The sequence below is a fragment of the Schistocerca serialis genome, chromosome 6, assembly GCF_023864345.2.
Source record: "Schistocerca serialis cubense isolate TAMUIC-IGC-003099 chromosome 6, iqSchSeri2.2, whole genome shotgun sequence".
In the NCBI taxonomy this organism is placed as follows: domain Eukaryota; kingdom Metazoa; phylum Arthropoda; class Insecta; order Orthoptera; family Acrididae; genus Schistocerca; species Schistocerca serialis.
In genome coordinates, this window is record NC_064643.1 from 20997270 (window position 1) to 21013557 (window position 16288).

Below are 16288 nucleotides of genomic sequence, written 5' to 3' on the forward strand. Positions count from 1 at the left end.
CTCAACACATGACTGTCCCCCACCACCTCACCATAGTCTTCAAGTTACATCCTATAGCACTTCTGGGTGGACAAATAGATGAAGGATGTAGTTTAAAACAGTATAACTAAACTTAAAAGCCGAACTGCCCTTTTATAGAGACTGCCATCATTATTTAAACATACTAAACAACATCAAAACAGTCAAAAGAAATTGTTTTTCAAAAGAGCAGAAAATTGTAGTGAAATTCATGAAAGGATTGTTTTAAATTGTTATATCTTAAATCTGTCAGCATTTCCCAAGATTTTCTGGCTTAATTAAGACTAGGTCATGCCACCACAGTGGTCAAACAGTGGACTTGCCTTCGAGAGGACAACGGACCCGAGTCCCATCGGGCCACCAAAATTTGGGTTTTCCTTGATTTCCCTAAATGATTTAAGACAAATTCTGGGATGGTTCCTTTGAAAAAGATGACATTCAGCTGAGGAAGCTACACAGTGCTGGTGGAAACACGAGTATTTCAGAGCACACCATCCATTGCACATTGTTAAACATAGGGCTCTGCTGCAGACAACCCCTGTATGTTCCCATGTTGACAACACAGTTGAATTACAATTTCTGTGGCTCAGGAGCATTGAGATTGGGCAGTGATTCAATAGAAATGTGTCATCTGGTTTGAATCATTCGAGTTTCGCATTACACCTGCTTGACGGTTTTGTGCACATACACTGTCAACAGAGTGAATTGGTGCTTGAAATGTGCACTTTGCTACAGACTTAGGCCAGTGGGAGCAATATTATGCTATGGAGGACATTCACCTGGTCTTCTATGGGTCCTGTGGTAGTAACTGAAGGCTCCATAACAGCTTTGTTCTGTGTGAACATTATTGTGCACTGTCCGCACCCTGTCCCTAATGAAGGTGACATGTTTCAACAATATGACTTTCAGTGTCACGAGGCCAGAATCAAATTCACCCCTTCTGAATCTGATGGAATACATCTGCGATGCTATCAGATACCAGTTCTGCACCCAGAAACCACTGATCTGCAATTTATGGGAATTACATGACCTGTGCTTAGACATGCGGTGCTGCATAATGCTGGGAACATACCTCACATAATGCTGGGAACATACCTGAAATTTGTTGAACTTGTCCCACACAAAATCACTGCTGTATTGTGTTCCAACAGTGGACAAACACATTATCAAACAGGAGGTCATAGTGTTTTGTCTCATCAGTTTATATATTCAATGCTTGAATGAAAGGTGTGCTCTTTTCCTTTTTTCTGCCATTGCGTGTATGTGTAAAGCAGGATGTTCTACCATTTGGGCTTGTTTATATGATGGCTGTCAGTATTACCACCTGCACAGATACTAAATGCTCCTTTTGTGAAGACCTTTTATCTTGAGAACACTTTTAACTTTGTTTCACAAATGGCAGCACAGTTTCAAGAAAGCTTCTTAATTTCATGTAATAGTTAAAATAATACCTTCAGCGAAAGATGTGTGCGTTGGAGTGGGGAAAAAGATTGGAGATGTATGTAGTTTAATTTTCATAAATTGTTAAGAAGGTTAACAGCTTGGCATGCTAAGATAAATTCTGACATTCTCTAAAAAGAGAGAAAAAGATTAATTTAACAGAATCAGTGAGGTATACAAATATAACAACAGACTTGTAGAACCATTATTTTGTAGGTTAGATTAGATTAGATTCAGCTTTTGTTCCAAGACCCAAAACATGAGACGATTCTCATGGGTGAGTAACATGCCAGAAAGTATAACATAAAAAATATAAAACATTTGAATACCCTGATCATTTGTCAGGAGATTGTCAAACTAGGTGAATACAATACAAACTGGAACAGCTAATATTTTCAGAATTGATACGCTGTCAGACTGAAACACTGTTATGCACTATTAATAAATTTATCAAACAAAAAGTACATAATCTTGACTGTTATGGCAAAGTGCTCTCAGAACTGAAATCTAACAGACATCCTTATTTAAGCTGGCCTAACAGCCACTGTTAAGATATTCATCTATTGAGTAGGATGAGTTATCTATCAAAAAGTCTTTCAAACTCTGTTTAAACCATGCTTTATCTGATACCAAGTTTTTAATGGTGACTTTCTTCCACAGATAAATTGTGTTGTAATGCGAGGTTTTAATGAAGATGAAGTGTGCAGTTTTGTGGAGTTAACAAAAGAGAAAAATGTTGATGTAAGATTTATCGAGTACATGCCTTTCAGCGGCAACAAATGGAATGATGGGAAGATGGTCTCATTTTGTGAAATGCTCCAAATAATTAGAAAGCAGTGGCCTAATTTTGATCCTCTTCCCAATGGGCCCAATGATACCTCAAAGGTACGTGCAGTATTACGTATGAACATACATTGAAAATAATTTAATGTTTATGACTTACTACCAATCACAAGAATACTTCACATCTGCTGGTGGTATGAGAGATAGACTGGTTTAGTTACATATTTCTCATCCCATTCAGTAAGTCTGTCCTGGCCTGGGTTTCTCTGCAGCTTTTCTGCAACTCTCCCCATTTCCTAAACCTTGACAATCCTTTTCTTTCTTCCCTTTTCCTTCCCCTTATTGTTTCTGCCAGAAGAAGAAGCCACTGGCTCCGAAAGCTTACACATTTCCATAACTTTAAGGGGAGTTAGAAGGGGAAAACATTCTTTTTCACTTTTTCGGGTTTTTATCTGATTATAAAATTTGCCATTTTCCAAATAAAATGATATGTATATTACTTATAAACTTGTGTGAGAAGTATTTCATTTTATTTTCTAAAATATAATCTACACCAGTTGAAAATGTTAAAATTTTTACATGCATTACTTCAAGACCTAATAAAATCGGTAATTTTTTATATACAGGGTAGTCCATTGATCGTGACCGGGCCAAATATCTCACGAAATAAGTGTCAAACGAAAAAACTACAAAGAACGAAATTTGTCTAGCTCGAAGGGGGAAACCAGCTGGCGCAATGGTTGGCCTGCTATAAGGCGCTGCCATAGCTAAAACTGATATCAACTGTGTTTTTTAAAATAGGAACCCCATTTTTTATTACATATTCATGTAATACATAAAGAAATATGAATGTTTTAGTTGGACCACTTTTTTCAGTTTGTGATAGATGGCACTGTAATAGTCACAAACATATGTCTCATAATTTTAGACGAACAGTTGGTAACAGGTAGGTTTTTTAAATTAAAATACAGAACCTAGGTACATTTGAACATTTTATTTCGGTTGTTCCAATGTGATACATGTACCTTTGTGAACTTATCATTTCTGAGAACGCATGCTGTTACGGCGTGATTACCTGTGAATACCACATTAATGCAATAAATGCTCAAAATGATGTCTGTCAACCTCAATGCCTTTGGCAATACGTGTAATGACATTCCTCTCAACAGTGAGTAGTTTGCCTTCCGTAATGTTCGCACATGCATTGATAATGTACTGACGCATGTTGTCAGGCATTGTCGGTGGATCACGATAGCAAATATCCTTCAACTTTCCCCACAGAAAGAAATCCGGGGACGTCAGATCCGGTGAACGTGCGGGCCATGGTATGGTGCTTTGACGACCAATCCACCTGTCATGAAATGTGCTATTCAATACTGCTTCAACCGCACGCAAACTATGTGCCGGACATCCATCATGTTGGAAGTACATCGCCATTCTGTCATGCAGTGAAACATCTTGTAGTAACATTGGTAGAACATTACGCAGGAAATCAGCATACATTGCACCATTTAGATTGCCATGGATAAAATGGGGGCCAATTAACCTGCCTCCCTTAATGCCACACCATACATTAACCTGCCAAGGTCGCTGCTGTTCCACTTGTCGCTGCCATCGTAGATTTTCCGTTGTCCAATAGTGCATATTATGGCGGTTTAGGTTACCGCTGTTGGTGAATGATGCTTCATCGCTAAATAGAACACATGCAAAAAATCTTTCATCGTCTCGTAATTTCTCTTGTGCCCAGTGGCAGAACTGTACATGACATTCAAAGTCATTGGCATGCAATTCCTGGTGCATTGAAATATGGTACGGGTGCAATCAATGTTGATGTAGCATTCTCAACACCGACGTTTTTGAGATTCCCAATTCTCGCGCAATTTGTCTGCTACTGATGTGTGGATTAGCTGCCCCAGCAGCTGAAACACCTACTAGGGCATCATCATTTGTTGCAGGTCATGGTTGATGTTTCACATGTGACTGGACACTTCCTGTTTCCTTAAATAATGTAACTATCAGCGAATGGTCCCGACACTTCAATGATGTTGTCCAGGATACCGAGCAGCATACATAGCACACGCCCCTTGGGCATTTTGATCACAATAGCCATACATCAACACGATACCGACCTTTTCCGCAATTGGTAAACGGTCCATTTTAACACGGGTAATGTATCACGAAGCAAATACCGTCCGCACTGGCGGAAAGTTATGTGATACTACATACTTATATGTTTGTGACTATTACAGCAGCTGGCCGAAGTGGCCGAGTGGTGTTAGGCGCTACAGTCTGGAAACGCACGACCGCTACGGTCGCAGGTTCGAATCCTGCCTTGGGCATGGATGTGTGTAATGTCCTTAGGTTAGTTAGGTTTAAGTAGTTCTAAGTTCTAGGGGACTGATGACCTCAGAAGTTAAGTCCCATAGTGCTCAGAGCCATTTGAACCATTTTTGACTATTACAGCCTCAACTATCCCAAAGTGAAAAAGTGTTCCAGCTAAAACATTCACATTTCTTTACGTACTACATGAATATGTAATAAAAAATGGGGGTTCCTATTTTTAAAAAATGCAGTTGATATGAGTTTGACCTATGGCAGTGCCATTTAGCAGGCCAACCATAGCGCCATCTGGTTTCTCCCTTCAAGCTAGACGAATTTCGTTCTTTGTAGTTTTTTCATTTCATGCTTATTTCGTGAGATATTTGGCCCGGTCACTATCAATGGACTACCCTGTAGAAAGCTGTGGATTGCTGTGTTATAAAGGTTAAATTATGTGTTTGCATTGGTAGCACTGTCAAAAATAGTATCGTATCTTTTCATAGTATAAACATGCTTTGTATATCGAAGTGCTAACGTTTTTCCGAGGAGAAGTGAGGAATAGACTGGTAAATCTCTCAAAAAGTATGACTCGAAAATGAAGTGTTTTTAAGAAATGTGGGTTTCATGGTAATAAATTTTTGAATAAAGAGAAACATTGTGTTCAGCATGTGGTGTGTGAAGTTGCAGACAATGAAATACTGGCAAACTCATGAGTATCTAGCGAAACACCCATTAGTGCTTCGAAGATTAAAATAAAACATAGTGATAACACAGTTATCTCAAAACAAAACTCATGTAAACGGTAGGTTAGGTTATATTCTGATACATTTACACATCCTAACAGGGGTGTTATGTGAATGTGTGTGCTGTATCTATGTGGAGGGCCAGTTAGTTTACATGAAGACATTGAGGTATCAAATGGACTAGCCAGGAAACTTACCATTAATTCTGCCATTTGTAAATACACTCATTCATTTTGGAATTCTGATAAGTGTAAAGATAATTATTTTGACATAAATGTTAGGTGGTTTTATGGATTGAGAGCTATTGGCCAAGGACACACTGCAGCAGAAACAATGTGTGTCGTGATGTATATGCCACGCCCACTTTGTAAAATGGACAAGTATGCAGGATTTATTGGAGCTGCTGTGAAATCCACTGCATGTGAGTCAATTAAGGGTGCTGCAAATGAAGCTGCTGAAATAAACGATGGTATGATTGTCATATCAGTAGCTTTTGGGGCACTTGGTAGAAGCGTAGCTGCAGTTCTAAGAATTCTGTTGCTACAGTGACCAGTGTTGATACTGGAAAGCTAATAGATTTCCAGATTTTAACCAAACATTCTTATAAGTATAAATCAGGGAATGAAGAAGGGCATATCTGTGACAGAAGTTATGAAGGACAACTAGTCGTACGGAGGCCTGTGCAGCTGTTGAAATTTATAATCGATCTGTAAACTAAAGGGGAGTGTGTTACACTAAGTTCTTAGGTTATGCAGACTCAAATGCATATAACAGTGTAGTAGCCACTCAGCCTTATGGTGAGAAGCTTATCACAGAACTGGAATGTGTTGCTCATGTCCAGAAGAGGATGGATACCAGATTGAGGAAGTTGAAACAAAGTTTGAGAGACAAGAAACTTTCAGGTGGTAAGACCATAAGAAGCAGGCTGACAGACAACATGATTGATGAACTACAACAGTATTATGAGATTGCCATTAGAAATAATACTGAGGATTTGTTGAAAATGAAGCAGGCAGTATGGGCTACCTTCTTCCAGAGACTGTCAACTGATGATAAACCAGTACACCATCTTTGCCCTCCTAGATCTGGTTCATGGTGCAATTACCGCAATGCCCAGTACTCAAACAGGTCATACAGCCATAAACATTCTATCCCAGCAGCAGTTGTGGATATCATAAAACCTGTTTACAGAGACCTGGCAATCCTGAATTATTGAAGAAGTGTCTGCATTGTCAGACTCAAAATCCCAATGAGTCGTTCAATAATCTTATTGTGTCAGTGTCGTTGTAACTGCCATCTGCGTCATGTCTGCTGTGCAGCGAGCTATGCTAATTGAAGTATTAACTCTATTTTGCTTACTTGTCACTTCCTTTTCCGTGTGTTTTTGCTTTTAGGAAGCTTTAATTGTCGGGTGCTAGTAATAGTGTTCCATAGATTTCGTGTTTGTTTTGAATACAGTCAGAGAGAGTCCGTTTAGTCAGCCATAGTGCCAGTAGTGCTAGTGTTTGTTTTCAATACAGTCCAGAGACAGGTAGTGCTATTTTCATTGTTTTCTACAGGAAGTGTCTAGTAACCACAGTTTAGTCAACTATCAGCCGCCTTTAGTGAATTAGCAGTCTAGTTATAAGTTGATTAACTCTCTACAGTAAATTGATTTCTTATGATGGATAGGATGTGTGACTGCTGTGTACGGACACAGGAGGAGCTGGCCACTGTTCGCAAACAGCTGAATGTGTTGAAGCCGCGGTTAGCCATCTTCAGGCTGCTGCCTCAGAGTGTAGCGGCAGTGGGGAGTCTGGTGCGTTGCATGGTACACCCCAGGTGTTACATTACATGCTTCACCCACTGACCCTGCTGTCAAGACATCTTTGCAGCTACCGGGCACGGTTGGGCCACCCTCTTCCCAAGGGGAGTGGCGGGTTCAGCGGCATTCACGGCGCATGAGGCGGAGGGTCAGTGTGGAGGCTGGCCGTGTGGCATCGCCCGTTCTGCCTGTGAGTGGACATGTGGCCACTCCTTCAGCCAGGTCCAAGCAGGCACATGGGGGGAGGGGTATATTAGTTATTGGGAGCTCCAACGTTAGGCGGGTGATGGAGCCCCTTAGGGAAATAGCGGAAAGGTCGGGGAAGAAGGTCAGTGTTCACTCTGTCTGCTTGCCGGGGGTCTCATCCGAGATGTGGAGGAGGCCGTGCTGGCAGTGATAGAGAGCACTGGGTGCACCCGACTGCAAATTGTTGCTCATGTCGGCACCAATGACTCCTGCCGTCTGGGTTCAGAGGTCATCCTCAGTTCGTACAGGCAGCTAGCGGAGTTGGTGTAGGCGGAAAGCCTCGCGGGGTGGAATCTGAGCTAGCTACTTGTTGTATTGTTCCCAGAACCGATAGTGGTCCTATGGTTTGGAGCCGAGTGGAAGGCTTAAACCAGGGGCTCAGACGATTCTGCGGAGATCTGGGGTGCAAATTTCTCGACCTCCGCTATCGGGTGCAGAAATGTAGGGTCCCCCTGAATAGGTCACGTGTGCACTACATGCAGGAAGCGGCTACAAGGGTAGCGGAGTATGTGTGGAGTGCACATGTGGGTTTTTTAAGTTAGAGAACTCCCTCCCTAGGCCCGACAAGACACCTCCTGAGATGCGGCAAGGTAGGAGTAGACAAAATGCAGCAGGGAATAACAATATTAATGTGCTAATAGTAAACTGCAGGAGCGTCTATAGAAAGGTCCCAGAACTGCTCTCATTAATAAACGGTCACAATGCCCACATAGTACTAGGGACAGAAAGTAGGCTGAAACCAGATGTAAACAGTAATGAAATTCTAAACTCAGATTGGAATGTATACCGCAGAGACAGGCTGGACAGTGAAGGGGGAGGCATGTTTAATGCGATAAGAAGTGCAACAGTATCGAAGGAAATTGATGGAGATCCGAAATGTGAAATAATTTGGGTGAAGGTCACGGTTAAAGCAGGCTCAGACATGGTAATTGGATGTCTCTATAGGCCCCCTGGCTCAGCAGCTGTTGTGGCTGAGCACTTGAAGGATAATTTGGAAAATATTTCGAGTAGATTTGCCCACCATGTTATAGTTCTGGGTGGAGATTTTAATTTGCCGGATATAGACTGGGAGACTCAAACTTTCATAATGGGTGGCAGGGACAAAGAATCCAGTGAAATTTTTTAAGAGCTTTATCTGAAAACTACCTTGAGCAGTTAAACAGAGAACTGACTCGTGGCGATAACATATTAGACCTTCTAGTGACAAACAGACCCGAACTATTTGAAACAATTAACGCAGAACAGGGAATCAGCGATCATAAAGCGGTTACTGCATCGATGATTTCAGCCGTAAATAGAAATATTAAAAAAAGGTACGAAGATTTTTCTGGTTAGCAAAAGTGACAAAAATCAGATATCAGAGTACCTAACACCTCAACACAAAAGTTTTGTTTTAAGTACAGATAGTGTTGAGGATCAGTGGACAAAGTTCAAAACCATCGTACAATATGCGTTAGATGAGTATGTGCCAAGCAAGATCGTAAGAGATGGAAAAGAGCCAGCGTGGTACAACAACCGAGTTAGAAAACTGCTGCAGAAGCAAAGGGAACTTCACAGCAAACATAAACGTAGCCAACACCTTGCAGACAAACAAAAATTATGTGAAGTGAAATGTAATGTGAGGAGGGCCATGCGAGAGGCGTTAAATGAATTCGAAAGTAAAGTTCTATGTACTGACTTGGCAGAAAATCCTAAGAAATTTTGCTCTTATGTCAAAGCGGTAGGTGGATCAAAACAAAATGTCCAGACACTCTGTGACCAAAAAGGTACTGAAACAGAGGATGATGGACTGAAGGCCGAAATACTAAATGTCTTTTTCCAAAGCTGTTTCACAGAGGAAGATTGCACTGTAGTTCCTTCTCTAGATTGTCACACAGATGACAAAATGGTAGATACTGAAATAGATGACAGAGGGATAGAGAAACAATTAAAATCACTCAAAAGAGGGAAGGCCGCTGACCTGATGGGATACCAGTTCAATTTTACACAGAGTATGCGAAGGAACTTACCCCCCTTCTTGCAGCAGTGTACCGTAGGTCTCTACAAGAGCGTAGCATTCCAAAGAATTGGAAAAGGGCACAGGTCATCCCCGTTTTCAAGAAGGGACGTCGAACAGATGTGCAGAACTATAGACCTATATCTCTAATGTCGATCAGTTGTAGAATTTTAGAACATGTATTATGTTCGAGTATTATGATTTTTCTGTAAACTAGAAATCTACTCTGTAGGAATCAGCATGGGTTTTGAAAAAGACGATTGTGTGAAACCCAGCTCGCGCTATTCGTCCACGAGACTCAGAGGGCCATAGACACGGGTTCCCAGGTAGATGCTGTGTTTCTTGACTTCTGCAAGGTGTTTGATACAGTTCCCCGCAATCATTTAATGAACAAAGTAAGAGCATATGGGCTATCAGGCCAATTATGTGATTGGATTGAAGAGTTGCTAGATAACAGGACGCAGCCTGTCATTCTCAATGGAGAGAAGTCTTCCGAAGTAAGAGTGATTTCAGGTGTGCTGCAGGGGAGTGTCGTAGGACCGTTGCTATTCACAATACACATAAATGACCTTGTGAATGACATCAGAAGTTCACTGAGGCTTTTTGCGGATGATGCTGTGGTATATCGAGAGGTTGCCACAATGGAAAATTGCACTGAAATGCAGGATGATCTGCAGCGAATTGATGCATGGTGCAGGGAATGGCAATTGAATCTCAATGTAGACAAGTGTAATGTGCTGCGAATACATAGAAAGAAAGATCCCATATCATTTAGCTACAATATAGCAGGTCAGCAATTGGAAGCAGTTAATTCCATAAATTATCTGGGAGTATGCATTAGGAGTGATTTAAAATGGAATGATCATATAAAGTTGATCATCGGTAAATCAGATGCCAGACTGAGATTCATTGGAAGAATCCTAAGGAAATGCAATCCAAAAACAAAGGAATTAGGTTACAGTACACTTGTTCCCCCACTGTTTGAATACTGCTCAGCAGTGTGGGATCTGTACCAGATAGGGTTGATAGAAGAGATAGAGAAGATCCAACAGAGAGCAGCATGCTTCGTTATAGGATCATTTAGTAATCATGAAAGCATTACGGAGATGTTAGATAAACTCCAGTGGAAGACTCTGCGGTAGAGACACTCAGTAGCTTGGTATGGGCTTTTGTTGAAGTTTCGAGAACATACCTTCACTGAGGAGTCAAGCAATATATTTCTCCCTCCTACGTATATCTCACGAAGAGACCATGAGGATAAAATGAGAGAGATTAGAGCCCGCACAGAGGCATACCGACAATCCTTCTTTCCACGAACAATACGAGACTGGAATAGAAGGGAGAACCAATAGAGGTACTCAAGGTAGCCTACACCATCAGGTGGCTTGAGGAGTATGGATGTAGATGTAGATGTAGACCAAAAAATGTTTTTCTTGTAATGAAGACACTAAAGTGGGGGTCAGTCATGCTGTTATTGCTTTTAATGATGGCAACATTGGTAGCGTGAAAGTGCTACAACATATGGGAATTAATTCTGGAGCAAACTTCATCAGAGAATTTGAAGGGATGGACAAGGTTTGCACTGGTAAAGCAGAGTATGCTGCACAGTTGGCCACTACGGAGTCCAGAAAGAAGAAAACAAAAAAAACTTAAAAAAGATCAAGAGGATGATATACAGTATGGTGCAGGGTGCTTCTGAGTGACTAAAAATAAAATGTTAAGCATATATTGAGTTACAGTCTATTGTAACTTTAAAAACTCTTCCTGAAAATTTACATTTTCTCTTGCATTTTTCCCTAAATCTCCGAAACTACGGCAAGTAGCGAATTCAAATTTTCAGGGAGTAATGACATATGTATCCTGAGTCTTCTGAACTAAAAGAAAAACATAATGTTATGTATAAGTAAAATTATTTAGAATAGCATACAAAAAGGTACACAAAATTTTAACTGTGTAATTAAAAAATTGTATTTCCAAAAGCAGTGGCTGAAATGCAATTATTGTAAGACTCAGAACATATAGTTTAATGTCCTGTAAAAGTTTCTTGTCAATGGCTACAGTTGTTCCTGAAGTACGGGGAAGTTAAGTCACTAAATGTAACATTGTCAGGATAGGGCGTTCAAACTCCCCTTAATGCACATTTTCTCCTTCCTCCACTTGGTGAGCAACACATTTATAGTATTTTCACAACAGCAGTACCTATTTTCTTACAATTTCTTTTTGCAGGCATACCACGTCCCGGGCTTCAAGGGACGTGTGGGATTTATTACCTCAATGAGTGAACACTTCTGTGGCACGTGCAACCGTTTACCGATAACAGCTGATGGCAATTTGAAGGTGTGTCTCTTTGGGAATTCAGAGATATCTCTCAGGTGAGTGATGAAACATAGAATAATCATGTCTAAGTGAAAATTCATGCGAGGAAACCATAAAATTACTAGAAGACTGACAGACTGATCAGTATTTTACCTTCAGGAGGTGAAATTCCAAAACTTCTTATAGACACATTTGTTCCTCTTGTCCTCACATTAGTTGTGGAGTCCGAGTGACCTTTCAGACCTTCAGAAACTTATCCCTCTTTCCTCTCTCATGAAGGAACTGATAGTTCCAAATGCTGAGTATAGAATAATACTTTCAAACTGTTTGCCATGCACATTAGGTATGTGGTTGGTATATGGAAGAGATAAACTGCAGTTAAATCCAGCAGGTATGAAATGAGTAATCTTTTCTTGAAGTTTTCAGCTTGCACCCTCCTCCCTCCCAGACACACAAACCAGATACCTCTAGCTAAATAATTTGTGAGTATATATAATTTGCCTCTGTCAACATCATGTTACACTAACCTATTTGTTAGATTAAATTAAAGGAAAGTAATCAGAACTGGAAATTATGTAAAGACATTTTTAGCTACGTCCCTATGTTGTATTAAAGTTAACACAGTATTTCTGTCCGTGTGATGGTAACTATGATTCGCCAGCCACCGTTGCCAAGCGGTTCTAGGCGCTTCAGTCCAGAACTGCGCGACTGCTACGGTCGCAGGTTTGAATCCTGCCTTGGCTCAAATGTTAAGTCCCATAGTGCCCAGAGCCATTTGAACTGTGATTCATGATTATCAGAGTCTATATGTTCCAAATAAAAATTGGAACTTCATGTGTATAAATGTACAAATTATTAGACAATGGGACCAACAACTGACACTTTTAAATTGATGACTAGACTAAGAGATTAATAATAGGAAAAAAACTGCAAGATACTTGGCGATAAGTTTGTTTCAGGACAAGGTAAGGGGGGTGGGGGTGGGAAGAATCAGCTCTCTCTTTGTGAGCATACCAGAAATCCTTTATCAACCGAAGGTAAAATAAGATATAAAAATACAGGGTCAAACAATTAATTTAAGTATCTTAAAAACCAAATGACTAATAAAATTGGAAGCTAAGAAAAGTAAGTTCGTAGTAAGTAGGGTGAAACACAGGGGGCTGCAACATATTGCCATTGTTGTTTGACTTGTCTATCAAAGAAAAAAGAAATGGATCAAAAGAAAATAAAAGTGAGAATGGAAATGTATCAGAAGCAAATAGGAATGAGCAAGGAACATATTCTTTAATAATAAAAAAAAAAAGTGACATGTGAGGCAGATGTTCCTACAATTTTATGTTCAAAGCACAGCAGTCTGTGAAAGCAAAATATTTATGACATTGAAAAAAGAAAATCAATGAGTGAAAAGTGTGTATAGGTGAATTGTGGTGAAAGACTGGATATTGGAACTTCTGTTAGGCTGCCCAGTATTAGTTAACTTGGTAGTAAAGGAGCAAGTTTGCAAGGGCAGATAACTGTTTGGCTACGTAAAATAGAGTGGGAGTATGGAAAAGCTAGTCCAAGATAGGATGAAAAAGATAACAGCAACTTAAAAAATGAATTGATAAGTTACCATGAACCCCATTCCAATCTAGTGAATCCAGTGGTTGACAATATCTTGTGACATTCGCCTATAAGGCTCAAACAATAATTGCTAAATAAAATTACAAAATGTTGACAAGACTGTATCTAAGCTGTCACTCTCTTTTGAAACAAGGGTGTTTAAACCAAGAAACACGCAGGAAAGCAGGAACAACTCGCACACTAGAGGAGGATGGGAAGTATCATTGAAGGAGTGAGCATAAACCGTGTGGAATATGTGTGGTACAAGTAATGATAGTAAAAAAAAAAAAAAAAAAAAAAAAAAAAAAAACGAAGAAGAGGAAGAGGAAAAGTCTTGATCTGGAAACAAGGGAATAAAAATTTGCCACGTGAAGAGACAATATGATACTGTGCTGATGAGTGTGTACAAGTGGTGATATACAATATACATAGATAAAGGAACTCTGCATTTGGCCCAGAAGACCACGCAATGCTCTTCGAGAGATGTCCTCTACTATAAATCTATGGAGAGTTAGGGGGTCAGTATACAACTCTCCAGGCTGTTATCAACTTCCAGAAGTTGAAGACACTACTTCTCACTTGAGTATCTCCTCAGCTAGAACTACAAGCAGAGTGTACCCTATTCCAGTCTGTCCACCGAGCAGAATTTCCCGGCTCTACAAGGAATTGAACCTGATCGCTTTCTATGGCACGCCTGTGGCATACTGACTGCGTGGCTGTGGCAAGAGTCATAATATACACTTGTGAACAATTGAGTTATAACTATTCCGTTTATTGGGGAGAGAGTATGGACGGAGTGGTCACGCCAGTTTGGATTTCATCTCGCCGCCTACAGAAGTCAAGGTAACGAGCGGCAGCCTCATTTATTGGCATGTGTAGGGGTGCAAACGTACCGTGTGATAGTGAAATTATTTCCCCAATGCGACGTAGCAACTCTGTCCTACGAAGAACTTTTGTCTGCTTTAGATGCCTATTTCAAGGAAACAGTTAATGTAGTTGCAAAAAGGTATACGTTCTTTCGTACAAAACGTACGGCCGGTCAAACTAATAGGGAGTGGGTTGCAACATTGCAAGGCCTTACAAGGGATTGTGCTTTTGAGTGTGAATGTGGACTCCCTTATTCAGATACAATGGTCCGTGATGCAATTGCACAGAACGTTTCTGATGTTCGTATATGGGAACAGATTTTGAAACTAGTTAATCCCTCCCTTCAGCAAGTGATAGACATATTAGATAGACAAGACACACTTGACTTTGCTCAGGAATCATTTGCAACTTCGCCAGCCATGTGTAACATTAACCAGCCCGCCAGGCGCGCTGCACGGCCCGGTAAACTGCCCTCGCGCACGTCCACGCAGCTGCCGTTACGCTCTAAACCAGGTGTGCCGCGACAGCATACAACTGCAGTAAAATCATGCCCGTGGTGTGCTACTAGACATTCGCGTGAAAATTGCCCGTCACGCCAAGCTATTTGCTTTTTCTGTAATAAGAAAGGACATGTTCAAAGTGTTTGCCAGAAAAAGCTCAGATCAGACAATCACAACCATTCCAGGCCTTTTGCTTCGCGCCGGAATCGAACCAAGGACACTCAGCCTCGTGGACCTTCGCCCATGGACATTCATGTAGTGAATTCCACCCCGTCCAGTGCCACTTTCTCAAACAGTGACAGTGTTCGTCCCACACAAAGTGTGCGTCGACGTCGCCAGAAATCACGTCAATTAGCAAGTGATGCTGTACCTGTATCAGTTCAAATTGCACGAGACAGTTGCTCTTGTCGTCAGCAGGACAATAAACTTTTTGTAGATTTGGATTTTAATGGAATGGTCATACCGTTCCAGCTCGATACCAGAGCTGCAGTTTCGTTGCTCAATCACGACACGTACAAACAACTGGGCAAACCTCCGTTGCGTGCCGCAAATGTTATGTTAAATAGTTATTCAGGTCAGAATATCCCCTGTGTTAGGACAGTGCAGCCTTCTTGCAACATACAAGGGACAAACAAAACTTGTCTCATTTTATGTTCTTCGTTCTTCTACTGCAGTGAACTTGTTTGGTTTCGATTTATTTCAGTTGTTTAGCATGTCTATAGTAAATCAGGTCCTATCAGTGAATCAGACTGTGCCTTCAGACTGTGTTTCTCGTCTGTGTGAAGAATTTGCAGACATTTTTGCGCCGGGCTTAGGTTGCGCTAAAAACTATGAAGCACATTTGGAACTGAAAGTCAACGGGCAACCGAAATTTTTCAGAGCGTGCAATGTTCCTCATGCATTGCGTGATGAGGTTGCAAGAACATTACACGATTTAGAATCACAAGGTGTAATTGAACGTGTGCAGGCTTCTCTCTGGGCCTCACCATTAGTAATTTTGCCCAAACCTTCCGGAAAACTGAGACTTTGTGTGGACTTCAAGGCCACTGTGAATCCACAACTAGTGTTTGCAACTTTTCCATTACCCTGCCTGGAAGATCTTTTTGACAAACTGTGCCCGGGTAAATATTTTTCAAAGTTGGACGTCACAGATGCATACTTCCAAATACCAGTGGACGAAGAATCCCAGTGCGTCTTGGTGGTTAACACGCATCTTGGTTTGTACCGATTCAAAAGACTGCCATTCGGGTGTGCATCCGCCCCTGCATTGTTTCAGCAATATTTACAAACTGTTTGTGCATCATTCCCTACTGCTGCGAACTATCTGGACGATATTGTGATCTCCGGAAAGACAGCAGACGACCATTTAGCACACCTACGAACATTATTTCAGGTATTGCGACAAAATGGTCTTCGCTTGCGGAAGGACAAATGTGTGTTTTTTGCTCGTGACTTACCATACCTGGGACATGTCATCAATGCCCAAGGCATACATCCGAGTCCAGAGCACCTCCGTGCCATACAAGACTTGCCTTCGCCGCAGAATTTGAAGGAGCTACAGAGTGTGTTGGGTAAAATTAACTATTATCATCGCTTTCTGCGCAATGCCTATTCCATTTCAGCTACGATTCATAGCTTACGCCGTAAGGGTGTT

General features: G+C 41.0%; 1 protein-coding gene across 1 annotated transcript in view; it reads left to right on the plus strand.

The window, feature by feature from the left end:
* The window catches only part of LOC126484209 (molybdenum cofactor biosynthesis protein 1-like), a 77483-nt gene that overhangs the window by 28742 nt on the left and 32453 nt on the right, over positions 1-16288 (plus strand). Inside the window, exons 3-4 of the mRNA XM_050107622.1 lie at positions 2119-2343; positions 11576-11721. Coding sequence (XP_049963579.1) covers positions 2119-2343; positions 11576-11721 — 371 coding nt within the window. The remainder of the gene's footprint in view (positions 1-2118; positions 2344-11575; positions 11722-16288) is intronic.